This window comes from Daucus carota, chromosome 9 (assembly GCF_001625215.2).
Source record: "Daucus carota subsp. sativus chromosome 9, DH1 v3.0, whole genome shotgun sequence".
NCBI lineage: Eukaryota > Viridiplantae > Streptophyta > Magnoliopsida > Apiales > Apiaceae > Daucus > Daucus carota.
The window spans coordinates 44,340,950-44,367,117 of record NC_030389.2 but is presented as its reverse complement, the minus strand read 5'-3'; the positions used below and the strand labels follow the sequence as shown (position 1 = coordinate 44,367,117).

The 26,168-nt window shown below is 34.0% G+C and overlaps 3 protein-coding genes across 14 annotated transcripts; 1 reads left to right on the top strand and 2 right to left on the bottom strand.

The window, feature by feature from the left end:
- Window positions 1-8,786: 8,786 nt before the first annotated feature.
- LOC108200849 (uncharacterized) lies at window positions 8,787-12,733 on the bottom strand. Of its 3 annotated transcripts, none has more exons than XM_017369112.2 (5): window positions 12,428-12,733; window positions 11,877-12,319; window positions 11,191-11,791; window positions 10,648-11,111; window positions 8,787-9,100 (listed from the first exon to the last, which is right to left on the bottom strand). In XM_017369112.2, the coding sequence occupies exons 1-4, from the start codon at window positions 12,521-12,523 to the stop codon at window positions 10,656-10,658; spliced, it is 1,596 nt and encodes a 531-aa protein (XP_017224601.1). In that variant the 5' UTR covers window positions 12,524-12,733; the 3' UTR covers window positions 8,787-9,100; window positions 10,648-10,655. The 3 variants fall into 3 exon arrangements, with proteins under 3 accessions (XP_017224601.1, XP_017224602.1, XP_017224600.1); XM_017369113.2 differs by having other exon boundaries at window positions 8,787-9,091; XM_017369111.2 differs by lacking the exon at window positions 8,787-9,100 and having other exon boundaries at window positions 10,534-11,111.
- Window positions 12,734-19,233: 6,500 nt separating this feature from the next.
- LOC108201715 (receptor-like cytoplasmic kinase 176) lies at window positions 19,234-22,005 on the top strand. 2 transcript variants are annotated; one of them, XR_010287574.1, is made up of 5 exons: window positions 19,234-19,364; window positions 19,505-19,564; window positions 20,021-20,967; window positions 21,072-21,195; window positions 21,371-22,005. XR_010287574.1 is itself a non-coding variant. In XM_017370000.2 (4 exons), exons 1-4 carry the CDS (start codon window positions 20,702-20,704, stop codon window positions 21,759-21,761), a joined length of 735 nt encoding a protein of 244 aa, XP_017225489.2. In that variant the 5' UTR covers window positions 20,624-20,701; the 3' UTR covers window positions 21,762-22,005. The 2 variants fall into 2 exon arrangements, 1 of the variants encoding a protein (XP_017225489.2); XM_017370000.2 differs by lacking the exons at window positions 19,234-19,364; window positions 19,505-19,564 and having other exon boundaries at window positions 20,624-20,756; window positions 20,834-20,967; window positions 21,340-22,005.
- On the bottom strand, window positions 19,885-25,228 carry LOC108202771 (probable serine/threonine-protein kinase PBL3). Of its 9 annotated transcripts, none has more exons than XR_010287570.1 (7): window positions 24,679-25,179; window positions 23,409-23,752; window positions 23,190-23,325; window positions 22,928-23,064; window positions 22,073-22,739; window positions 20,845-21,031; window positions 19,885-20,378 (listed from the first exon to the last, which is right to left on the bottom strand). XR_010287570.1 is itself a non-coding variant. In XM_017371305.2 (5 exons), exons 1-5 carry the CDS (start codon window positions 24,740-24,742, stop codon window positions 22,161-22,163), a joined length of 1,260 nt encoding a protein of 419 aa, XP_017226794.1. In that variant the 5' UTR covers window positions 24,743-25,228; the 3' UTR covers window positions 21,857-22,160. The 9 variants fall into 9 exon arrangements, 1 of the variants encoding a protein (XP_017226794.1); XR_010287571.1 differs by having other exon boundaries at window positions 19,885-20,277; XR_001803228.2 differs by having other exon boundaries at window positions 19,885-20,236.
- Between the last annotated feature and the right edge of the window lie 940 nt (window positions 25,229-26,168).

Genomic DNA, 26,168 nt, shown 5'->3' with positions numbered 1-26,168 from the left:
AATAGGTTACGTTGCAAGATAACAGATTGAGGAAATAGCCAGAATTCGGTCGAAAATAGTTATTTTCGATCGTTTATGGTCGAAAATAACTATTTTCGACCGCAAAAAACCGGTCACAGATATTTAGGAGGCGTTTGGATGGTAGGCGGGAATTTGAATCAGGAATGGGAATGAGTATTTTAAAAAGAAAATGATTTAACCCTAAATGGGAATGAGGTTCCCATTTCTAGCTTCTGCTTCTATTAAACAAACAGATAAAATTGTTCAAAAGTCACTCATTATCAACAAATTTAAACAAGTCAAATATTGTGCTAAAATGACATCTTCAACAAAAATATAAGACATTTGGCCGAATGAGTTGTGGTGGTACCTTAAAACACTAGAACATCCGGCAAATGTTTTAATTTTAATACATCACTATACATGTGCAAAAAGATTTTATGAATAAAATTTTCAATTTCCTCTATTTCAATACATCTCTCTCCACTCATCTCTTCCTTTCCCTCTAATAAAAATTCATATATATTATTATAGTAATAAACACAAATTAAGACATGTTCTTGGAATTGATGATATAACAAAATAATGCCCTAAATCAACACTTATAATTTAATTACTGAAATTAGAAGACATATATACTTTCTAAAGTTAATTAGCAGGAACTATAAGTTTATAACTTGTTGCAAAAGATGTAGAAATTATATTAAAGATGCAAATTCTAGAAGAAGATACCTTTCACTGTAATAGTTTCTCAAGAATTACTGGCCAGTCTAAAAGTTATTGCTCTTTTTCTTTCTATTATGACATGTTATGGCTATTAATCTAGATGCAAGTTCTTTATCTCCATCAGTTGTCTTAAGACAATTATATATATTAGCCTGTTCTTCTTACCTTTCCTCCATTCCCTCGTCATCTTGAGCTTTTGAAAGAGAACCTTGATTGCATCTTACTGGTTATAAAAAAGAGAATCAGAGAATCTTGCTATCATGTCGCCCAACTAATCGTATTTGTTCTTTTTATAGTGTCATTTCTTTCTTTAAGCCTAGTATAGCCTGTAATATTACAGCACTTTCTTTTGCTCAGATGCATTCCTGAGTAAGTACAGCACACTACAAGAAAAGCGGCTAATTTTGACCGGATGAAAATAGCGGTCGAAAATATTATATATGGCGGGAAACTGAATTTTTTAGATTTTTTAAAAAACTTGAGCGGGAAGTTCAATTTTTCACCGAAAACAATTTTTTGGGCTGAAAAGGATGGTCGAAAATAGCGGTGAAATTTAAATATTTTCGACCGGAAATTATTTTCGACTAGCCTAACTTCGACCGCACATTCTGCGGTCGAAATTAGTCATTTTCGACCAGAATTGGACAGTCGAAAATGACCGCTTTTCCTGTAGTGGTACTAGCTTTTGTGGCTGGTCTCAAATTTAGATGCAATATATAAATTGGAGTATATTCTTCTGGGATGGTCTTGCTCATAATTTAGGTCAAATTCATTTTGAGGATGTCTATTTTTATCTATCTGATCCTATTTCCTAGTATTTTGAAGTGTAATCATGCAAAATTATTTTACTATCATCGCTTGATGTGGGGTGGCAGTATATTGAAGTACGAAAAGGAGTATTATGTGGTTAAATATCGTAATTTTAGATACATGAGAGGAGGTAATCTTGTTCATAATCTGCTTACAAATTGGAGGGAAGTGAGCAGATTAGAAAACCTGCATGAACTGGACAATTGTTAACAAAACCTGTCCACTTAAAAGGGTATCGATGAACCTGAAACTGCTTGTGGTTTAAGAAGATGCTTAAGAAAAAAAAAAACTCAAGAATGTTGAGGAATCCAAAGCTTGAACTAAACTGGCATTAGTACATGGGACAAAGTAATCAAATTAATGGTGTGTTTGGTTGGGTTGAATGATTCCGGAAGGAATGGAATGAAAAATAAACTATTTTATGAATAATTGTTAAGAAATTTTATTCCTTCTTCCGTCTCATTCCTTACCTCATGTTCCAGAGATCACACATTCAATTTGAGATGAAATGCTCCATTCTCACCTACCCCTAATTTTTTCTCAAATCTAATCATAGCAATTTTCCACTCACTTAATTTTTTTTCCAAACCTTTCCTCCCATCTCAATTAGTTTCAAGTAATTTTACTCATTTCATTACATTTTCCCCAACCAAACACAACATAATTTTCTTCCATGAAAAAACTAAAACTAATTTAGTTTTCAAATTATAATGTAATTTTTTTTGTTTTAAGTTGCACATAGGATGGCAATGTAGTGACTCAAGTTGTTGGCGGCCGGGCTTAGTTGTATTTGGCCGATTATGGGTTATAAGTGACAGATATGGTGGTCGGAATAGTTATGTTTTCTTTCGGTGTATATAAGTTCATTACACAGGTCCATTACTGAATTAATAAGCACCGGCCAAAGAGATGGCATCCCATTCCAGGACACTCTGGCCCCAGAATTTTTTTTTGAGATTCCATTATATAGTTTCTGAAGAATTACTGGCCATCCTAAAAGTGTTTTCTCTTTTATTGATTTTGACATGTAATGGTTATTAATCTTGATGCTTTTAGAAATAATAGCATTTCTACCTCTCTCAGTTGATCCCTTGGCACCTGATCGATGAGCTTTCAAACAAGAACCTTGAATTGCATCTTACTGGTTATAGAAAAAGGATACAGGAAATCGTGATGCTATTGCGTCTCCAACTAATCATATGCTATCTTTTTATATCCCTATTCTTATAAAATTGGGAAGTGTTTCAATATTTATGCTTTAATTATTCTGTAATATTACAGCACTTGTTTTTGGTGCAGATGCATTCCTGAGAATCAAGCGCTTCTTAAACAGCTTTTGCAATTTGTATCAGTGGAGAACTGCAGGTACAGTCATACTGATAGTAATTTGGTTGAAAGGAAATACAGAACCTGAGATGGCTGGTCCTCAACTTGAGATGTGGAATATTAGAATAAATCTCGAGCAATGTTTTAACCCAGAATCATGGCCAGGTTCATCTTGGAAATGTCTGACATGACATGAAACACAACTTAAGCCCGAGTAGCTTATTGACACAGTAACCTAAACATAATACAAAACAACTTTTATACGAAGCAATATTTAAATTGAGTTGATTATGAAAATATTGCTCCTTTAAGCTAGCATTTCATTTTAATTTCATTAATGGCATGTTTGAGTATTCGGATTTCATTTGAAATCCTGGATTTGATCAAATAACATGTTTGCATACACACATAAAAAGTTGGATTTGCATTTCATTCGAAATCCAGGATATTCAAATACTAGTATAAATTAGCTGAGAATTTGAAATGACACTCCAAATCATGTCATTCGAAATCCAAATTTTGAAATGAAATACATGTTCACAAACGCAATCTAAAATATAATTTAGTTGGACACAAAAATGCACGTTCACGAATACTTTGTTATATGTTCACACTCACACTCAATTGTTTTAGTTTGATTTAGTCACAGATTGTTGCACTGCAAGTTCTCATCTCTCTCAATTGTAGTCTTAACACAATTATATAAGCTTGTTTTTGTTGCTTTTCCTCTATTCCCTCGTCATCTGATAAATTTTCTTAGGAGAACCTTGATTGCATTTTACTGGTTATAGAAAGGGGAATCGGAGAATCTTAGTATTATGTTTCCCAACAAATCATATTATCATCTTTCTATAGTGCGATCAGAATATGTCATCCCTATGTCTCATATTCGGTAAAAACTGTTTCATTCTTTAGCTCTATTCATCCTGTAATAGCTTTTGTATCAGTGGAGAACTGGTAAAGATAATAGTTTGGTCAAAAGAAAACAAGGAATCAAAGATGGTTGGTCCTCAGATTAAGATGCAGAATATGGTATATTCTCTTAGGATTTAACACATATATCCCATAATTCAGGCCGAGGTCATATCTAGGTCATGCTTGTGTATGAGATGAACTGAAGAACATATGTGAAACCCGAGCCATCGATTTACAGATCACAAAAACAAAGTACAAACTAGTTACAAACACGGCTAGATTCATCTGACCTGAAAAGAGTCATTATTGAATTTTCATTTCTTTAAACTTGAGCATTTTATTGAAGTCCTCTAGATTCTGGAACAACACAGGATTGACATATTTACAAACACAACCCAAACTCTGAAAGCTTGCCCCTAGGATAATTTAATGGCTTTTTTTAATAAAAAAATGATTCAAAAACATTTTTTTCATTTTGGTGGCAGAAATTTCAAATTTACAATAAGGTGGTCATATATTATTTTAATTCATCAAAATAAAGATGGCTAAGGACCACTTTTTTGAGAAAACAATGATAGCTTTTTCTCATAAAAATGACCTAGCGGTTAAAGTTTAGCCACCACTTTACATTTAACTCTTCAAAACTTTCCTCTTCTTATTTTTTTAAAGAAGTCGGAGATTTTCATGAAAACAATATCTATCTGACCTTACTTCTTCCTATAGTTAGCGACTTAACGTGATTATATAGAGTTAAATTCAAAGTGATGGCCAAACTTTACACCCATTTTCAAAAAGGTGGCCAGACTTCCAAATTTTTAAAAAAGTGACCAAACTTTGACTCCGCTTTTTAAAAGAGTGGCTGCCGTTAAAAGCCACTAACGGGACTAACGGAAACAGGGGTAAAAATGGGTTTTGATTCCACCATCAGCCTCATCTCCTTCTCCCTCCCTCCCTCTCTCACTCAACATAACTGCATAATGGACCAGATGATGACGAATTAGGGGCTGATGAGGTAGCCTCCACCCTCTTCCGGCTCCGAGTTTCCATACAAAACCCCCTCGAAATCACTAATTCAATCGCCGTTACTCACTCGGCGATCAAACACTACTCACTCCAAAACTCCTTTTCATCCAAAACCCCAAAATTTTCGAACTCAAAACGCCAAAGATCAAAACTTTAACCCTAAAACCTGCACGACACAAAACCAAAACAAATCAAACAACCAAACCCTGATCACCCACATCAGAATCAGAATCACAATCACAATCCATCCACTAACTTCAATTAACCCCGATGGCCCTGCTATTTGCGATCGTCGCAGCGCCCAACACCGTCGCCGGTCGCCCCGATTCCAAACCCCATCTGCGATCGTCTCTAACCGGGGGTGACACCCGCTGCTCCCCTCCACTCGGACCTTCTTTCAAAAACACCCAACTCAATCACCACAATAAACACCCACTTTCTTTAACACAACAGTTCAAAACCTACTGGAAATCAGCTTTACACTTGCATCTTCATATTTGTGCATCTCTTCTTAATTAGGGTTTAGAATGATAAAGTATGTCCATTGTTACATTTTATAATGATTAGACTAATATATCCCTTAAAAAAACCGTTCAAATTATTAGTTAATGTTAAGTTTTTAACGTCTCTTTAACGGCAGCCACTCTTTTAAAAAGCGGAGTCAAAGTTGGGCCACGTTTTTGAAAATTTGGAAGTCTGGCCACCGTTTTGAAAATCAGTGTAAAGTTTGGCCACAACTTTGAATTTAACTTGATTATATATTCTATCTGGCGGCTATAAAAGCAAAGCACTGGTAAAAAGATTGTCTTCAGGAATCCTCCAACACTGTAAGTATGTTTGATGATAGAGGGGAAGGGGGGAACTAATACACTCTCCATAACTTGTTCCTCGATTTCCCTCAATGTAGTGATATTGGATGTTTGTACCACGGGACAATTAAATTACTACATTGAGGGAAATTGAGGGAACAATCAATGGTGAGGAGAAGTCGGTGATAACATCTTCCACCTATTCAACTGCACTCCTATTTTTCGCAGATACTTGGGATCCAAATGGTGAAGTTATGTTATAGTGTGATTTTAGTATGTATAGTATATTAATGTATAATATGCTCCCTTGTGCAAACCAGTTAAGATCTTCCTGCAACTTGAAACTGCACAGAAAGCATAGAGTACTTGACACACTCCGAGAGCAAGGTAAATGCATTCATATATTCTTAGCTGATATGTATGATTTGCATGCATAGCTTAACGACGACACCCCCCCCCCCCCCCCCCCCCCAAAAAAAACCCCCCCCCAAAAAACGTTTTTTGATGACATTTTTTCACCTTTTTAAATTTTACGAAATTATATAAATGTCTTCAGAAAATTTAAAAATATATAGGTGTTTTTCGAAAATTTTCTTCGTGCCTCCCAAAAATACCACATATCCGGCCCTGGTGGTGGCTATCAAAACTGAGGTATTTACATGATCCCTTGTTTCTGGCAAACTAGTTAGTCCACCAAGATGTTGTACACATAAAAGATTTATATTATACTTTAAAGTGTTCAAGTAAGTTCTGTTGAACTACCTGCATATATGAGGCTGCACGTCGTTTTGAACAGGGATCTCATTTAATGGTCAGACTGTATTTTCTCCGGCAGTGGTATTCATGCTACTGTGCTAGCAGCAGAAAGGGTGCAACAAGTTCTTCAAAGAAAGCATTTAAATTTTGTTTACAAATCCTCGTTCTGCGGCTGGTCCAATCACTTTGGATATAGCAGAAGCAATTTACGCGGGGAAGACACTGACTTTGATTAAACAAAAGGAATGGAAAATCATAGGGCTGTTTTATAATCGAGGGCCAGGCTGGATTATCTTTAATTTGCTTCATACTTTCGTGTTGTTGATATTTTGTACTTTAATTTGGAATGTTTAAACTTCAATTTTTTTCTGACAGTTTAGAAAATCTTAATCCTTAGAAAAGAAGGGCTACATATATCAAAATTAAAATCAGAATTTTATTTATGATGAGTTTTATCATTGTGAAAAATAGAAAATATATATAAATGATATAATTATATAATCAGACGTATGAAACAATAAATAATAATAATAAGTTAATTAATATATATCATCTTTATACAAATGAAAGAAAAATGAGCCATGTTTGTTTTGGTGGCACTACAACATTCAGGACCATTTACGACGAACAAAATTTTGCGAGCCAGACTTACGATGGAAACTTACTGGTTTTGGTACTTCGTCACTTTTTTTACCGTCTCCAAGCACCGAGGTCACTCTGACTTCTTCTGCTCCTACTCTTTGCAGGTTTGCCCTGTCACAAATATTTTAAAAGCCCTCGTTTTGTAGTTGTTTTAAAATTCAAACGAGTCTGGAATGAGGCTACAAGTTTTTCCATCTTCAATCTAGTCAATAATGAAGCTACAAAGTTGTTTCCGTGTTCAAATGAGCCAAGAATGAAACTACAAGTTGATTCCAATTTTAAACAACCGAAAATGAAGCTAGTTTGTTATAAATATTTTTTTAAATATCTTAAAACTCCTTTTTTTATCAGAACTTATAGATAGTTTTTAAATATTACTTTTAATAATATTTTATAATTTTACTACTGTCAATTTTATTCCTTTTAATTTTAATATACCCAAATATAATCGAGAAAAAGATATCTCACGTAACAAAACACACCAGCAATGTCCAAAATAGCAGAGTTTGAGGAAATAATCCAAATTACGCCGGATAATCAAGAGTTTCGATTTTGGAAAAAAAACACTATATCGCGTTATGTTTAGGTCCGAAAATCACTACAAAACGTAACACGGCCTGGAGTTTTAGGAGTAAAATGCTATATGAAATAGAGCAATGCTAGGTACCCCAAAAGATTTTCCCAAAAATTGTTACCAAATGATGTGGCAAACAAGTGGAGAGTTATGATTGGGTGATGAATGAATCTACAAGGGGGCCTCATTATTTTGGGAGTAAATGCAACCAATCAGGATTAGACACCTCATTTGGGAAAAAAAATTTGGGACAATTTTTTGGGGTCCCTAGCATTTTCCTATGAAATAACGTTTAGGGTATCAAAACGCTTGATTGTGGAGCGTTAAGAAGGAAAAGAGAATAAACATCTAGTGTTTTGAATTGAAAAATGATAGGTCATGACCGTCTTCTCCGACAATAATATCTGAGATCATTTTCTTCAAATTTGTAGCACCAGAACCAACAACCAAAATAATCACTAACACAAAGATGCTTGTTCTTTATCTCTCTCAATTGTCTTGACACAATAATGTAAGCCTGCATGTTTTACGATTCCTTCATCATCTGATTCTGAGATCTTATATATAGGTGCAAGTTTTGTCCATCTATAATCAGCGCTACCCCTCCTGCTGTTGGTACAGATGCATTCCTGAGTATTAAGCACGTCTTCAAAACAGTTTTTGTAATTTGGGTCAGTGGAGCACACACCGGAAAAACTACTAATTTCAACAGCTTATTTGTGACAGAATTTAATTTTGACTGATTACCGTCGAAATAGCTATGTTTAATTTATTGGCTAATTTCGACGCTAAAGATTCTGTCGAAAATGGATTTTTTCGTTATAATTCTGTCAAAATTGACTAATTTTAACAGAAGTTTCCGTCAAAATTATGCAAATTCTTCGTATCGACTAATTTCGATAGTAATGTGGTCAAAAGAAAATATAGAACCTGAAACGATTGGTCCTTGATCAACTTGATATGTAGAATATAAGAATAAATCTGTTGCAATGTTTTAAACAAGAATCATGGCCAGGTTCATCTTGGCGATGCCTAACACTGCACCAGACACAGCCTAAGCCAGAGCCGATTATTGACACAGTAAGTTCAGTATATTTAATTTTAGCTGGACACGAAATTGACACGTTCAGAAACACAACCCGAAAGCAGTCTATATTCATTGGAATCGGAATAAACTGTATTTACATTTCACACTATTTAACATTAACTCTGAGGAGAATATTTTGAGTAATTTTGTCCTTAAGTGGTGGGCTGGTGGCTATAAAAGCATGGTATTGGCCAAAATATGGTCTCCAAGAGTCTTCCAAATCTTCAAGATTGTATCATGAGCAGCAGGGGGGCTCGTATACTCTCCATAGCTTGTTCCTCGATTTCCCTCAGTGTAGTGATGGATATTTGTCTTCCGGAGATGATTTTATTACTACATTGAGGGAAATTGAGGGAACAATTAATGGTGAGAGGTGAAGCGGATGCATAACATTTTCCACCTTTTTCGTCTCACTCTTATATTCTGCAGACACTTGCGATCCAACAGGTGAGGTTAAGAACCATAGATACTATATATGATAAATTAATTTTAATTTTTGAGTAAATGATGCATAAAATGCTACTCTGTGTGACCACTTCAGTTCTTTTTTAACTCTACTATGCAGAAAGCATGAAGTACAGATCATAAACTTTTTCTCCATATTTTCTTGATGCCAAGACATGAACTTGTTCATCCAGAAAAAGTATAGATCATTTCATTTGTTTCTTTCTTTCGTCGTGACCAGATACAATGTGTAAAAGTGGTAGGTAATCGTGCTTAGTCTGTTGGTTTAGGGGAATAATTTAAACACGGCCAGCATATTCTACCAGGAACCACTAATACAAAAATACCAACTAGTACAAAAATACCTTTTTGCGTCATCTTTTTAGCGTCGGTTTTTTAAAGGTAGAACCGACGCATATACATATAAATAGCGTCGGTTGTCAGTGAACTCTGCAGTCTGGAAGTAGGGTCTCGAAATATATGCAGATTCTAAAAGAATAATTCCTTCCACTATTTTGGTATCTAAAGAATTATAAGCCATCCTAAAAGTTTGGAGCGTTGTTCTTTTCTTGATTTGACTTGCGATTGCTATTGATCTGAATGCTAACCTTTTCTAAGAAGATATCATTTTATGCTGGAATGCTGTTCATGATACATATTGCAGAAAAAAGAAGTTTTTAATCTCTCTTTAGTGCCTTAACACAGTGGTATGAGCCGATTTCACGGATTTTTCTTTATTCTTTCGTCATCTAATGGTCGAAAGAAAATCTTGAACTGCATCTTACTGGTTATAGAAAAAGGACAAAGGGAATCAAGCCATCATGTCAGTATGTCACTCAGCTACTCAAATTTCTATCTTTTTGTAGTGCAATCAGTATTAATCTTATTTAACAAAGCTGTTCAAAGGTTCAAGGTCTAGTTATCCTGTAATATTACAGCACTTTATATTGTTCAGAGATTTGAGTACAGTACTTAATATGTCTTCAGATTTTGCTTTGTATCAGTGCAGAACAGGTACATATAATAATTTAACCAAAAGGAAATATGGAACCTCAACTTGATACCTTCTAACTATGTAGTAGGGTAAGTCATAACGTTCTCCAGAGATAAACGTATCAATCACTAGTTATTTACATCTTCCTCTCTGCAACCCGACTTTCAAGCAAGACAGGTTTATATGATTAGTTTAGTTTCTAACAGCTACAAAAGCATAAGTCTGGTTAAAAGATTGTCTCAGAGTTTTATCAACTCTTTAGGATTGTATTATGGAGGGGGAGGGGGGACTAGTATACTCTCAGTTTCTTGTTACTCGAATTTTCCTCAGTGCAGTGATGGTAATGTAACTACGACATTTTAACTACATTGAGGTGATTGAGGGAACAATGAATGGTGAGGGTGCATAACATATTCCATCTATTCAATTGCACTCTAAACCTTATTCATTTTACGCAGATAATAATATTATTGAACTTCATGTATGGTTTAAAACAATCAATGCGTAAAATGCTTTCTTCTGAGACCAACTCAGTTCTTACCGTGAAGTTTAAAATACACAGAAAGCATAGATGGCGATTCCACGTGTCCAGGGATGAAATAGTCCAACGCCAACAGTATATCCGTGTCCAAGGTAAATGCATCCGTAACTAGCTGATACGCCCCCATATATTGTAGCACCAGTATTGTATGACCAGAGTATAGCCCCAGTGTCTGCATCCATAGCATAAAGAGGACCATTAGCAGCTACAGATCCTGCAAAGAGAACTCCATTTGCCAATGAGACTGGCCCTTGACAAGTATCATTGCCAGGATTAGCTGTGGTCCATATAATCTCCCCTGTATTAGCGTCCAGTGCCACCCATGCCCCGGCTGTTGTAGTCATGTTGGAAGGTGCAAGCCTGAATCGAATCCTATCGTTGTTCGCTATGTTTGTAAAAACCATTCTACCATTGGTAGCTGCTCCCCATATCCCTCCTCCTTCATTGCCTCCTGGTCCTGCTTTCTGCAGAAGTTTCAGATTCTTAGCAAAATATTGCTAATAAGCCACGATAAATATTAGAGTGGTTTTATGAGATACTTACTCTGAACCAAACAATTTCCCCATTGCTGCGGTCTAGACACCATGCAAAACCACTTTTTTGAACAGCAACCACCACATCGCGCACCCTACCATCTGCAAATATGGTCAGCAACATTGGTGCCTCTCCAAAGTCCGCGTCTAGATTAGGTCCACTTGGACAGTCAGGATTATTTGGAACCAAACAAGCAAAAAAGAAAATGTCGTAGCCTCCCAATTGTCTAGACCATCTGATCCGCCCAGTGTTCATATCAAATGCAAGCATCGAATTAAAATTCACATCTGGTCCTATGCACCTATCCGGACCAGTTGCTGTGGTTTGATTATTTTGTTCCTCTTCACATCTCTGCACCTCTTCTGGAGCTGTATAAAGATTCCCTGTTGCAGCAAAAACAAGCCCCCTCGGAATGTCAATTGAAGGGCTGCTTCCCCATATAGCTGCTCCAGAATATCCACCTAATCGACCACCATTATCTGGAAGCGTATAGGTCTGCCACAAAATTGCACCTGTCCTAACATCCATCTTCACCATACTTCCCCGAAACGTGCAACATAAATTTGCTGGTAGTGTTTCCTCTAGTGATGACACTCCCACATAAAGTGCCCTGTACATAAAATTCATACAAATTAAATGGAAATCAAGAAATGTATAATCCATGTACACTATCTGGAAACCTACTAAGTACTAACCCCAAGTGAACTGTTCCAGATGAAGTGATCACGACCAGAGGACTCGAGTCTATTGTAGTGGACCACACGAGTTCTCCAGTTAAACGCTCAAGGCCAATCATGACACCAGCTCCATATATTCCGACTAGCAGCATATCACCAGCTACAACAGGGGTGGTTCTTGAAACCGAGGCATTGACATTAGTCCTTGTTGCAGGCAAGCCAGTTAGCTGACCAATATGTTGTTTCCAAACAAGATCACCAGTGAAGGCATTTAGGGCATACAAATATCCGTTCCACGAAGGCACGTAGACTACTCCATTAGCTATTGCTGGAGTAGCAGATATGTCATTTCCAACAAAGAACTTCCACCTTAAATGCAAGTTCTTTACAGTTTTTCGGCTGATCTTGAATTCTCCTACAGCGGATCTGCTGTTACTTATATCGCCTCCATGATTGTACCACTGGTTTAGTAAAATAGTGATCAGTCAATTTAATTAACAAAAATTGTAAGTTATAAGTTATAACATGTAAAATGAAAGGAAAATTGGATTTATTGCAGCAATACTTACCTCTGCTTCTGCATAATCTGCGACAATGAACAACACGAGAGGAATTATCAGAAGGAAGCAGACAAGATTTTCACATCTCTTTCGCGTAACAGCCATGACTAGAATGTATGCTTATGAATTATGATCAGGATACTCGTTAACACTGCTACTCACATATCATTCGTTTCTGGTAACATGGCATAAGATGAGAAAGCCTTATACGACGTATGTTAAAGTAACTGGTTCATCTAAAATTTTAAAGGGGTTAATTATCAAACTCATCACTGAAGTGGACAAATGGTATCAAACTCATCACTGATCTCCACGGGGTCTTTCGACTTTTCTATAATACTTTAAAATTGGGTTAATTATCAAACTCAGCACTGAAGTGGACAAATGGTATCAAACTCATCACTGATCAGTGATGAGTTTGGTAATTAACCCAATTTTAAAGTATTATAGAAAAGTCGAAAGACCCCAACAGAAATTGTTCCAAAAATCATTCATTTTAAGATTCTTTGAAGTATCTGGTCCAGTGGTCTACTGCTTTTTCTGGGCACAAAAAAGTTATAGCAGCTGATGATGAACTTGATATGGCAGGACAGTTACAACTTGCATATACATAAGAAGTTGTTAGAAAGTAAAGGAAGTTAGCCGACTAGCATAGTTTCCACTGCAGCATGCCGAAAAAGTTCTTTGAAAAAGTTCTTGTTCACTAATTTTGAAAAAGCTAACCAAACTGGAATATAGAATTCCTCTCTATAAATTTCACTTATAGAAAATATACTCTTTCCGTTCGGCTCATTTCTTTACGATATTTTTTTCATTCCTTCACAGATATTTTAAGATCTATATAAAATATAGGGGTTAATTATCAAGTTGGTCACTGAAGTGGGCTTAATGTATCAAGTTGGTCACTGAACTCAAAACGGTATCAAGATGGTCACTGAAGTGGTCATAAATATCAAACAAGTACCTTGAAATATGAGTTCAAGCACTAAAAATATTATTTATAAAGTTTTACATATTATTTTTAAATGTTACCAAAACCAAGTAAAATGTTATGATTTCTAATATTTATGACATAAAATTTAGATTTTATCAAATTTATTTATTATTTATTTTTAATTAAAACAAAGAAATAACTATATAATAAAATATAAATAATAAATAAACTTGATAAAATCTAAATTTTTTGTCATAAATATTAGAAGTCATAACCTTTTACTTGGTTTTGGTAACATTCAAAAATAATGTGTAAAACTTTATAAATAATATTTTTAGTGCTTGAACTCATATTTCAAGGTACTTGTTTGATATTTATGACCACTTCAGTGACCATCTTGATACCGTTTTGAGTTCAGTGACCAACTTGATACATTAAGCCCACTTCAGTGACCAACTTGATAATTAACCCTAAAATATAGTTACATAACTTATATTTTAAAAAAATGTATAAATATTTAAACATTAAATTTTTATGAGAAATTATGAATGGTACCATTGTGTAATTGGCTTCTCTAAATGGTACCATTTCGTGTTTTTGACTTACAGGTGGTACCACTCAGTTTATGATCTGTTAGCGATAATACCATTCCGTCCATCAAAACGTTAGAAACGTTAGTTTACTGTATTTATTTCGTATTTTCCTTTAAAAACACATAAAATATAGCGTATTATACACCTCAAGAACCCTAATTTATCAAGCCATAGAAGACGACGACGACGACGAGTTTGGCGATTTGTACACCGATGTTCTCATGCCGTTCGCCAATTCATCGTCTCTTCCGATCTTGAACAGCTTCGCCATCATAACGATCGTAAAGAGATCGTCGCCGAAGCTCCGAGCTCGAGAAGATTGGATCTTGAAAGTTCGGATCTTGAAAGTTCGGATCCGACCCGTATTCAGTTGGATGAATCGAAGTGGAGAGATAGGGTTTGGACAGGGAAAGCGAGGAAAGGAAGTTTGAGGATCCGAATTTGATTGATGAATCGCAGATTAATGTTGGTGAGGGTGATGATGGTGATGGGGAGGACGGCAGGGGTGCCGGACTGAAATCTACTTATATATATAGTAGCCCAACAGGTTCGTGTCAAGCCTCCCTCCTGAGCAAATAAATTACCTAGCTCCGAACCTGAGCCTAACTCCGAACCTAACCTCTTCTCATATATATAAAAAAAAAGATGTTATCCATGAGACTCGAACTCGAGCCCTCTCCAATACAAATACATCACTCAAACCACTTGATCTACACAAACAATTAGTTTGTTATTCAAAAGCATTAATTACATACTTTAAAACTTTTGTATTTATATTCGTTTCAATATCTTATTTATTTGGGATGAGTTATTATTTCAGTTTAGTCTCATATATTGTTTACATGATAGATTAATATCTATAAATTAATTATTTACAAAAATAAATTTAAAATTGAAAAAGAATATGAATAATCGGGTTCGTGGCATGATTCAGATTTCAAAAAATAGATATAATTCGTATTCGAATAAAAATGAACGAATTCAAATCTAACTTAATAGTTTAAACGAGCACCGATACAATATTATAGAAATTTTAACTCATGAATGTGAGAAATAAGCACAAAAACTGAGGTTTAAGCGAGCATCTTTGAAAGGAAAAATTGATGGGCTTTCAACATGGGCTATGTCATATTAATTTCTTTTATTATAAAAGGCGATTTATAAAGAGATTACAATATTTTGGAGAACACGAAATAAGGTGACTGAAAGAATATTCCTATTTAGAATATTCTTTTATTTTAAACTTATGAATTCAGAATTTGATGTGTAACTAAATCTTTTTTAAAAGAAATTATAGATATAAGAATAGTGACAATACATCAAATTTGGTGTCGGAAAATATATCTTAATGATATAATTTTGATGATATATGTATTTGAAATACTATAACTTGTGATATGAAGGTGAATTTAAGGAAATTTTATATTGTTAATCAAAAGTCAACCACATAATAATAAAACGCGTTTAAGAGAACTACTAAAAAGATTTGAGTTATAAATTTTACTTTTATTAAATAAAATAACACAGAGAAATAAGTTATATATATTAAAGTCTTAAAACTATAATTTTTAATATGCCATCATCCAACATATAACATACCAGTTAAATAAAATGATTCAAACTACAGTTAAATTAATCATTTACAAATTAAACTAATAAAATATAATTAATTCTGAACCGGATAATCTGACGCGATACGGTGAAAACTAATATCTGATTAAACAGGACTAGAACAAGAATAGTTTTTTCATAATACAAAATATCGAATATATGACTTGATCTTTAACAATTATAAAGAGATTACAATATTTTGGTGAACACGAAATAAGGTGACTGAAAGAATATTCCTATTTAGAATATTCTTTTATTTTAAACTTATGAATTCAGAATTTGATGTGTAACTAAATCTTTTTTAAAAGAAATTATAGATATAAGAATAGTGACAATACATCAAATTTGGTGTCGGAAAATATATCTTAATGATATAATTTTGATGATATATGTATTTGAAATACTATAACTTGTGATATGAAGGTGAATTTAAGGAAATTTTATATTGTTAATCAAAAGTCAACCACATAATAATAAAACGCGTTTACGAGAACTACTAAAAAGATTTGAGTTATAAATTTTACTTTTATTAAATAAAATGACACAGAGAAATAAGTTATATATATAAAAGTCTTAAAACTATAATTTTTCATATGCCATCATCCAACATATAACATACCAGTTAAATAAAATGATTCAAACTACAGTTAAATTAATCATTTACAAATTAAACTAATAAAATATAATTAATTCTGAACCGGATAATCTGACGCGATACAGTGAAAACTAATATCTGATTAAACAGGACTAGAACAAGAATAGTTTTTTCATAATACAAAATATAGAATATATGACTTGATCTTTAACAATTGAATATGATATGCCACATTGATCACTCCTAACAAATACGAGTATCAAAATATTTAAAAATGTGAGTTTGCACAAAGCTAAAAAAGTAACTACACGACTAATTAAACTAAATCTTTTATGGTTTTATGAACTTCATGATGCCTAACTCATATCTACTCTCGTTTTGCTATTTGAAATTCTAGAAAATCATTTCTTTGAGATCTGTTTTATAACGATTACATGAAAAATCATTAAAAGTCTTAATAGACAAGCTCAAAAAACTAATTATAGAACATTAAAATTTTATAACGACATAATGTTATAACATACTGTATCAAAGTAATAATCATCTAATATTTTTAAATTAACAATAAAAATATAATACGTTGAAGTACTATATAATTGATATGAAACATAAAAGGATAAGACACATCAAAAGTGTCAGAAATTTTTGGGTTGCAATTATACAATTAGTAGTTCAATTGATGCTTTTATAATAAAATAAGGTACGTGTCTTTTTACGTACAACATATGTTTCAAATTTTATTTATACAAAATGTGTGCAACATATGCTAAAAAGAATGTGTTGATGATCTGCTCCATCATGTATCACTTTAACAATTATGCAAACGTACGCTCAAAAAAGAAGAAATAAATGTAGGGCAACGCGGACCACACATCTTCATTTAATCATGATTTAGGATATCGTAATTCACATATCAAGAACAAGATTTCATCAAAATCATGGTATATTAGTTGAAATAATTTAATAATTTCAACAATAAATTACAGATACTTTTAATGAGGTATAATATATTTAAAATTTAAAATTTCAGTATTAATTTCGAATATAATTTTGAACATTGATAATATGATAATGGTCTCTATATCCCAGTGTTCTAAAAATCGCCGAGTCGGCCGAGTACTCATTCCGAGTACTCGTTTTTAACCCCTCGTCCGATCCGAGTTCCGAGTAATCGGGTTCAAAACCGATTTATTTAAAAATCGGTCAAAAATCAGTTTGACTCCGAGTACTCGAGGTCAAATCTAAGTTTGACTTATCATTTTTTTATTTGAAATTTATTTTAAAAGAGACTAAACGTAAATTTATGTATGTTTTGGTCTTTTTTTGCAAAGTATTGACATTAATTAGAAAGTATATTTGTTTTATCATTAAAACTTGTGAATGATTATTATGTCAAAAACTATAATTTTTATTTGAATTTCATTATTTCAAGTGTGTTATTAAAATATTAATATTATTAGATAGTTTTATTATTAATCAGTATATAACTATATATGAGAGAAAAAAATAATAAAAAAAATACCCGATTAGTTATCCGATAACTCATTCCGAGTACTCTCCCGAGTTCCGAGTACTCATTTTTCCGGAACCAAACCGAGTTGGACCGAGTTCCGATTTTTACAACCTTGCTATATCCTAACGAATTTGAATATAGAAATATCAGTTCAAATGTAGTTTTTAATCTATAATTTTTTTTAAAAATATACTCCCTTCGTCCTATTTTAAGTAACCTTATTTGACTTTCACGGAGATTAAGAAAAATGTAGTAAAAAAGAGTAAATTTAGTTGGAAAGTGGGTAAAGTGGTGGAATATATCAAAATTTAATAATAGATTTGAGATAGTGGTGGTAAGTAGTGAGTGTAATAGTGTTTATTTAATATAAAAGAGTATATAATAGAGAAGTAGTGGCTGTAATAGTGAAAAATAGTGTTTAAAAATAGTAAGTATAGTAAGTTCATTATTTTAGAGATGTTTCAAAAAGGAATAAGGGTCATATAAAATGGGATGGAGGGAATAGTACTTATTATTACTATTAATGCTATTAGGTTGCATATATTACATTTTTCATGTTTACTTTTGTCAAAAAGTAAAACATAATAGTTACGCTCGAAACAATATGATGACACACGGATATTATTTAAAACATAATACAAATTCAAGGTCCGTACGAGAATAATATAATGATATATGAATATTACTTAAAATACAGCAAAAACCAGAGTCCCGTGCCTCGCACGGGCTTTTATGCTAGTTGATGATTAAAATAGATAGAGCTCGTCTCAAATTTTATTTTGGTTACTCATACTTTTAAAACTGACACCGGCAACATGATCAAAAAGTTATTTAATCTTCAAGAACTCAAGAACACAAAGAAAAAATACGAATATTAGTTGTATTTTATGTGTTTTTAAAGGAAAATACGAAATAAATACGGTAAACTAACGTTTTTAACGTTTTGATGGACGGAATGGTATTATCGTTAACGGATCATAAACCGAGTTGTACCACCTGTAAGTCCAAAACACGAAATGGTACCATTTAGAGAAGCCGATTACACAATGGTACCATTCATAATTTCCCAATTTTTATTCGGGAAAAAAGTTTTAAAATATTTTATGAAACTACGTTTTATAAAAGTTTTAAAATGCGTATCAAGTCCCCGTCCCCGATATAAATAAACTAGGGACAGAGGGAGTATATTTTAGTTTGTTCGAACTTAAATTTTGAAAATGTCGTTCAAGCTGGCCGAGAACATTTTCAGTCGAAAATAACTTTAAGCCGCAAGGCATTCTTATCGTAGACAAAATTCGACTAGCTCCCGTGAACTTCAGACCGGCCCGGTGGGAAATCAATGCATAATATTCTTCTTCTGTTGCTTTCGCATGCACTGTAAAACTCTGTTTTACTCCAAATATAGCTGCCAACCAAACGACAGAAAAATGGCAGCTATACTCAGAATGGCAAATTTTAGTTATCTTCATAAACGATGGAAAAAACAAGAAGCACACAAGAAGAAAATAGACAAGTTCTTAGTACACATCAAATAAATCTAATATAACAAGTACATTATTAACTCATTCTCAGATTTTATCCAATCATTATAGCTTCCAGCCTCATTTCAAGAATTTATATCATGGGGAATTGTCTGGGAATGGACTTTCGAAGCCAACCTGGACAACCAGAGAGCCAGAGGATTACGCGATTTCCTCCACGTTAGTATCTTCGTTGTCGATAAATTCTTCCCGAATTCCAGATACTATGTGTGACAAATTTAGCAGTTTCAATGATTTCAGTTAAGTTTATGATTAAATTTTATGTAACAATATTTATTTTCTTGATTATCATTAAGTAGGTTTTAAACATGGAGTCCAGAAGAGAAGCAGAAGTGTAAGCTTTTCTTTGAACACTGAAGGTATGTTGTGTGATATCATGAATTTGTGTTTCTGTTAAATATGATTATAGTAAGCCCTTGTCTCAAAATCTCGAGGTTTTAGAAGAATTAGTATGATATAACTTATAAGAACTCAGTCCAACGAAACTCGGGCACCTTGAAATTTTAAGATAATTAGGACTTAGACATTTCGAGGTTGACAGTTTTATATATGTAGCGGTTTGAGTACACGAAAACATAGTCCGTTCGACAAAAATTCACAAAATCAAAACATCTATGATTTTTTTTTCCTTTCAAATACCGTTTCTGAATAATAAACAAATTTATCAATAATCAATCGGTTCATGTTAATCTGGTGTCAGTGTTGTGTATATAAGATATTTTTCATGTCATGTATCTGATACGGAAGTAAATACGAGTATTAGAGGTGGCATGAATGCATGTTTCAATTGACTGCTACATTCCATGGCTGTGAAGCTAATGCAGGAACTGTGAAACACGATGAGAAATACGGAGCTCACGATTTCGTGAAGGTTGCCATGATAGACAACAAGCTTCATGTCTACAACATTACATCCTTCAGTTACAACACCCTGAAGGCTGCGACGCAGAAGTTCAGCAAGAAGAATCTGCTAGGCGAAGGTGGCTCGGGCGATGTTTTCAAGGGCTGGATAAATCTTTCCACCATGACTGCTGCAAAACCGAAAGGCGGTCACCCTGTTGCAGTCAAGAGGCTAAAACAGGAAAGACTTCAAGGCCGGGAAGAATGGATGGTAGGAAAACTGATAATGTGGCCGTTTGACTAAACTTATTTTTCAGAAATAAGGGCTTATTGCTGAAAAAAAAAGTACATCAAACTCAACTTTTTTATGAAATAAGTCCTTATTTTTTTCCCACATAATGAATATTAAACACCTTCTTAACATTTGTATCCAACAAAATTATAAAAATATACATTTTAGGAAGAAAAAAAAATAAGCCCTTGATAAGGGCTTGATTTATGTAGCCAAACAGGCTCAATGTTCTTGATTTTACGGGCAATTAAGCCAGTGTTTGTACTAATACATCTTGTTGCAGACAGAACTAAGTTTTCTGAAAAGGTTGAACCATCCAAATGTGGTTAAAATCATAGGATACTGCTGTGAGGATGACCACAGTATGTTGGTTTTCGAATACATGCCTAAAGGAAGCTTAGAAACAAGTCTACTAGAAGGTAAGCCCCGAGCTAATATACGCTAATCCAAGCACAAAATGTGGCATAAGTAAAGAAGTTTTATATGACACAAGCAGGAGAGAGTGACCTGAACTGGAGTACAAGACTCAAAATTGCTGTTGGCTCTGCAAAAGGCTTAGAGTATCTGCATGGAACAAGCTTACCAGTCATTCACCGCGATATGAAGTCTTCTAACATTCTTCTCGACGATGTCAGTACTTCATAACCTCCATACTCTGGATGAACTTGCTTTTCTTGCACCTGCTCTTCAGTTTCTGCATACATATGCATTCTAACTATGTCAGGAATGTTTAGGACTATACACCAAAAATCTCAGATTTCGGACTAGCTAAGTTCGGGCCTCAAGATGACAAGAGTCACACCTCTTCCAGGGTGCTGGGAACTAAAGGCTACTTTGCCCCTGAGTACGTAGGAACAGGTAAGAATACAACACAAGTTACAATCTTTTTTGCAGACGAAGATACTATAGTATAAGCGTTGAGCATCATATTATCAAGACATAATTATTCGGAGAAAATATTATAGTTATAATAGTAATGTATCACACATCTTTGCCATACAGGTCATTTGACAATGCAAATTGATGTATACAGCTTCGGAGTAGTACTCCTTGAAATCCTGTCTGGGCGTTTAGCAGTCACTAGGTCATATTCTGGAGGGTCTGAAGATCTAGTCGAGTGGGGAAAACCATTTCTTGACAGTAAGCAACAATTGCATTGCATTATTGACAAGAAAATGGGAAGGACCATGACAAGAAAAGAAGCAAACAGATTTGCTAAAATCATACGCCAGTGCCTTAACCAGAAGCCAAAACGAAGACCAACTATGAAAGAGGTGGTGCGATCCCTAGAAGAATTAGAACAGGGCTTGAACCAAAATGGTCAGAAACCAGTTCACTGTTTTATGAAGAATCAAAAACATAACCACCCTCAATACTTGCATGACCACAAAAAAGATTATTGTTCTACAACTTCAGTAGCGTAGGCGCGTAGCGATAAACAATGAAGTAGACCTAAATGTAATACTCTTATCTAGCACTTGAGTTATATATAAGTAATTAATGTACCAACATGTATCAATGGTAGGTCTAAAAACGTCTCAATACTATCACTTTCGCATATAATCACAATAGTTAACTGATCATGCACAAAGTACATCTATCAATCATCGTAGACAACTGACAACATACTATTCTGCAGATGGCAAGATTCTATACCAAAAGACTATACAATAGCTTATAATAACAAAAATTGGATTGAAACAAGAGGTGAATTTTCAATCATTAGATGATATACCTCTGCTATTTCACAAGTAAAATTCACCCCGTATGCAAACAATGTTAAACTATGCTGTTCATCAATACTGGTCCATATTATCTGTCGATCAACCTCGTCTATATGGAGATTGATGAGACCGCAATGGGGATGCTGAAGGTGTCAGATTTAGAGGAGAACGATTGTGACTCAAATGTGATTTACGGGCAGGGTCAGGACCAGTCTGATTCTTTGAGGAGTGCTTTTTGGCTGCAGACTTTGATAATTGGAGATCTTCCAGAGCTGCTACAACTTCTGACATTTCTGGCCTGGATTTAAAGTCAGCATTCAGGCATTGTAAAGCAAGGGTAGCAGCAGCGAAAGCTGCTTTCTGAGGATATTGTCCCTCCAACTTTGTGTCCATAATCCGAAACAATTTCCTCTTGTCACTCAAATATGGTAATGCCCAATCAACAAGATTTTGCTCAACAACAACCTTCGACTTATCAACAGCACGACGACCAGTTAACAGTTCAAGAAGAACTACCCCAAAGCCATATACATCACTTTTTGCTGTCAACCGACCTGTAGCAACATACTCTGGAGCTGCATAGCCTTGAGTACCCATTACTTGAGTGGACACATGAGTCCTATCACCGGTTGGTCCTGCCTTAGCCAAACCGAAATCAGACAGCTTGGCATTAAACTCCTGCATATCCAGCATAACCCCATGTGAATATTATATATATAAATATCACAGCAGATGTAAAATATTCATTCTAAATATTTAAAACCAATTTTTGCAATCTAGTCTATTTGTGAACTTCTTGTGCACTATTTGTGCGGCACACTAAATTTTAGGAACAGCCTTAACTTTGAGGTATTAAATTAACATACCGAGTCTAGAAGAATATTAGCAGCCTTGAGATCACGATATATGACTTGCTCTTTAGCATCATGAAGAAAAGAGAGACCTCTAGCAGCATCAATAGCCACTTTTATTCTTATTTCCCAAGAGAGTGGTGTAGGCCCTCCTGTTTACAAATGTAGGTGTCAAAAGTTTGGTACCACTTGTTATCCGACGAATTTTGATAACTTAGCTAAAGTAACATTAGTTGATTGGTTAGCTAAAGAAACATTAGTCGATTGGTTAGCTTACTTCTGAAAAGATGATTTTCTAGGCTCCCCTTGGGCATGAATTCATACACCAAAAGTTGATTGTCACCCTCCAAGCAATGTCCAATAAGTTTAACAAGATTTGGATGATGTAGTTGTCCAAGATAATTCACCTCAGCCTGAAAAAAAAATTATCAGTTAATATCCAAGCAATTGTCGTCATATATAATTCTCATGTAATAGTAAAGAAGTGATAACATACCAACCACTCTTTATGGCCTTGGAATCCTTCAGGCTTAAGCTTTTTAACAGCAATAATCATTCCAGACCCAGGTTTTGTAGCAGTAAGTGTATGCTCATCGATCCATCCTTTGAAAACATAACCAAATCCGCCTTCACCAAGTAAACTGTCAGGGCGGAAGTTTCTCGTTGCATTTTTCAATTCATTATAGGAAAAAGCTTTCAGTTGAGAGGACGACAAAATTTCACTTTCTGATCTCGGAGTTGGTAGACTCTCAATGCTACTGTTCCAGCTGGAAGACGTCATGGTGGTTGCACCAGAAGTAAGCGTAGAAGTAGTGGATTTACTGATAGCTTTTGAAGCCCCTAAAATGGTAAATAAAAGGTCTTCATTAGTAACAGAAGGAATGGTGGAAATTGTCTTCAGTAGTAACATAAGAATAATGAAATGTAGCATTTCTTTCCATAGCCATCTCCTCTATTCACTTTATATCCAATAGTTGCCTAATATAATCAATTATCAGCTTCGACAAAAACTGCTGAGGCAGCCGAAACACCCCCCCCCCCCCCCCACCACCACCACCGGCACAGAATCTGAGGTAACATTTTCCAATAAAAATTTCTATAGAGTTACAACTGCCGAAACATTTATTCAGATACACCGGATATTCCTCTAGAAGTGTCTACATAACAACTGTATAACTTGTTTCAAAGGTATACTTATTGGTGTAGTTCTCAGTTAGCAAAAGTATTCTTTCAAAAGATAACAGAGAATTAACTTCAATACAAAATCGTCCGAGGCTAAAGACATCTATTACAATTCACTTACAATTTCAGATGCCATGAAAAATATCATCTTTCAACCCAAATCAAAATCAAAAAAGAAAAAGGAAGATATGATGTCAAAAAACTGCTTTCAACTCAAAATTACTAAACTATTCTTGCAAAAGAACAAGAATCAACAGTAAACATAAAAAAGTCATCTTTTTCCCATATTCAGTTGGATTCCAAGTATAGAAATTAACCCAAAAAGTCCAAGTACTAAGCTTAGCTAACTAAGGAATTTCAGTTAGTCAACCATCCCAAGATCAGTGATTCAAGAACAACAATCTATCAAAAATAGCATGAAAATCAACTACCAAAGAAACTCAGATTGAAAGAAGTACACAAATCTGTAACAAATCCAATGAAAATCCCAAAAAAGTACATAAAAGTACACATAACAGAACAGTCTATTCCCAGAAAAGTAATTATAAATTGTGTCTTAACAGAGAAATGGACAAGGAAATTACCAGAAGTTGAGGTCATTGCAGAATCACCTTTTGGTGAAGAAGCAGCAGCAAAACAATTACCCATTGTTGAGATTCAAGAAACCAGAAACAAAGAAAGAAATGATAAAAAAACAAAATACTTAAAGAATTAAATGAATATGAATTATTGAATTGTGCTGAGGTTTTATCAACTAGGACAAATGGACAATATGTCAAAATGCAATAATGAGTGAGAATGTGAGATCATTAACTTTAAGGTATTAATATACTACAGCATTATACTATAATAATAAAATAATATTATAGCATAGTTCTACTAGTTTACTATTTCAGAGAGGCAACTGCTAGGAAAGAAGAACATGGATCAGTCTTGTGCATGCAATGAAGTTGCAGAGAAAGAGGTGGCTAAGGAGAATTTGGAGACAGTGGGAACATCCAAGAAGGTCTCTTTATAGAAATATGTTATATTTGGTCATGATCTCTGTGGCTTTTGTAGTTGAAATAGATAGTTTAAAAAATGTGTGAAGGTGTGGAGAAATCAATTCAGGGTAGAAGAAATATGAGCAGCCTATCTATCTATTTTGTTTAGTTATACTTACTTTTCATGTCATTGAATTTGCAAGTTGAAAGATGTTTCATGGAACCTAGGCACTTGTTGAGTTGTTGGAAGGAAGAGTAAATTTTTGGTATGCTAGATTTTGTCCAAAATTTTTTTTTTTTTTCAAAAAACATGACAGATAAATGACTAATTTTACACGAATCTCGTTATCATCATTCAATTAAGATTTGAGAAAAAAAATTAGAAACAACAATTATGCAACTATTATTTTTCTTAAAAGGAAAATGTTATGGATTTTGTGTTAAAATATTTAGTTGACCAAAATTGATTAAACTTGTATTTTAGAAAGAGGAATCCCTCTCATATTTGTACATAAACAGCATGAAATAGAATTACATCAGGTTAATCAGCATTAGCAAACAAATTCGGAAATTATTTCAAATATGTGAAAAATGCGAATCAAGGGTCCTAAATTGTTTTTCAGATTTCTTCTTGAATTTCATGTGTCCTATTTTTGTGAATTAGGTCACATACTCACATCAATAATACTAATTAAACCTTCCTATTTATCAAATTATTGATCTGTATTATTTGAAAATTTATATAAGATTTAATCCGAGGAGTTGACACAAATCACTCACAGAGTCACAGTGGTGCATGAATGTAACTTACTATTGTCTTTGATTTGGTGATCTGCATTCCATAAAGTAAAAGCACTCATGTTTACTATGATGATATGATAATCCATGTTTCGTGAGCTTTTTTTTATCTTACTTCTAGCCAATCGGAAAAATATCGGATTGTTTAGAAATTTAATCAGTTCAGTGAGATACGGAATATGATTTAATCGATTAGTAATTTATAGATTTTTAAAACAGTGCTTCAAGCTCTTAAGTCAGAAATAAGTGATTCATGAATTTTGTTTTCTTATATATATAGGTAATTTAATTTT

Coding starts and splice junctions, on each gene's coding strand:
- LOC108200849 (XM_017369112.2), bottom strand. CDS start 12,523: ATGGCTGTTACGCGAAAGAGATGTGAAAATCTTGTCTGCTTCCTTCTG. Junction 12,320..12,427: donor CAGATTATGCAGAAGCAGAG/GTAAGTATTGCT, acceptor TTACTAAACCAG/TGGTACAATCATGGAGGCGA. Junction 11,792..11,876: donor TCTGGAACAGTTCACTTGGG/GTTAGTACTTAG, acceptor TTTTATGTACAG/GGCACTTTATGTGGGAGTGT.
- LOC108202771 (XM_017371305.2), bottom strand. CDS start 24,742: ATGGGTAATTGTTTTGCTGCTGCTTCTTCACCAAAAGGTGATTCTGCA. Junction 23,065..23,189: donor AGAAAATCATCTTTTCAGAA/GTAAGCTAACCA, acceptor ATTTGTAAACAG/GAGGGCCTACACCACTCTCT. Junction 22,740..22,927: donor CTAATATTCTTCTAGACTCG/GTATGTTAATTT, acceptor CTGGATATGCAG/GAGTTTAATGCCAAGCTGTC.
- LOC108201715 (XM_017370000.2), top strand. CDS start 20,702: ATGTTGGTTTTCGAATACATGCCTAAAGGAAGCTTAGAAACAAGTCTA. Junction 20,968..21,071: donor CTAACATTCTTCTCGACGAT/GTCAGTACTTCA, acceptor AGGAATGTTTAG/GACTATACACCAAAAATCTC. Junction 21,196..21,339: donor CCCTGAGTACGTAGGAACAG/GTAAGAATACAA, acceptor TTTGCCATACAG/GTCATTTGACAATGCAAATT.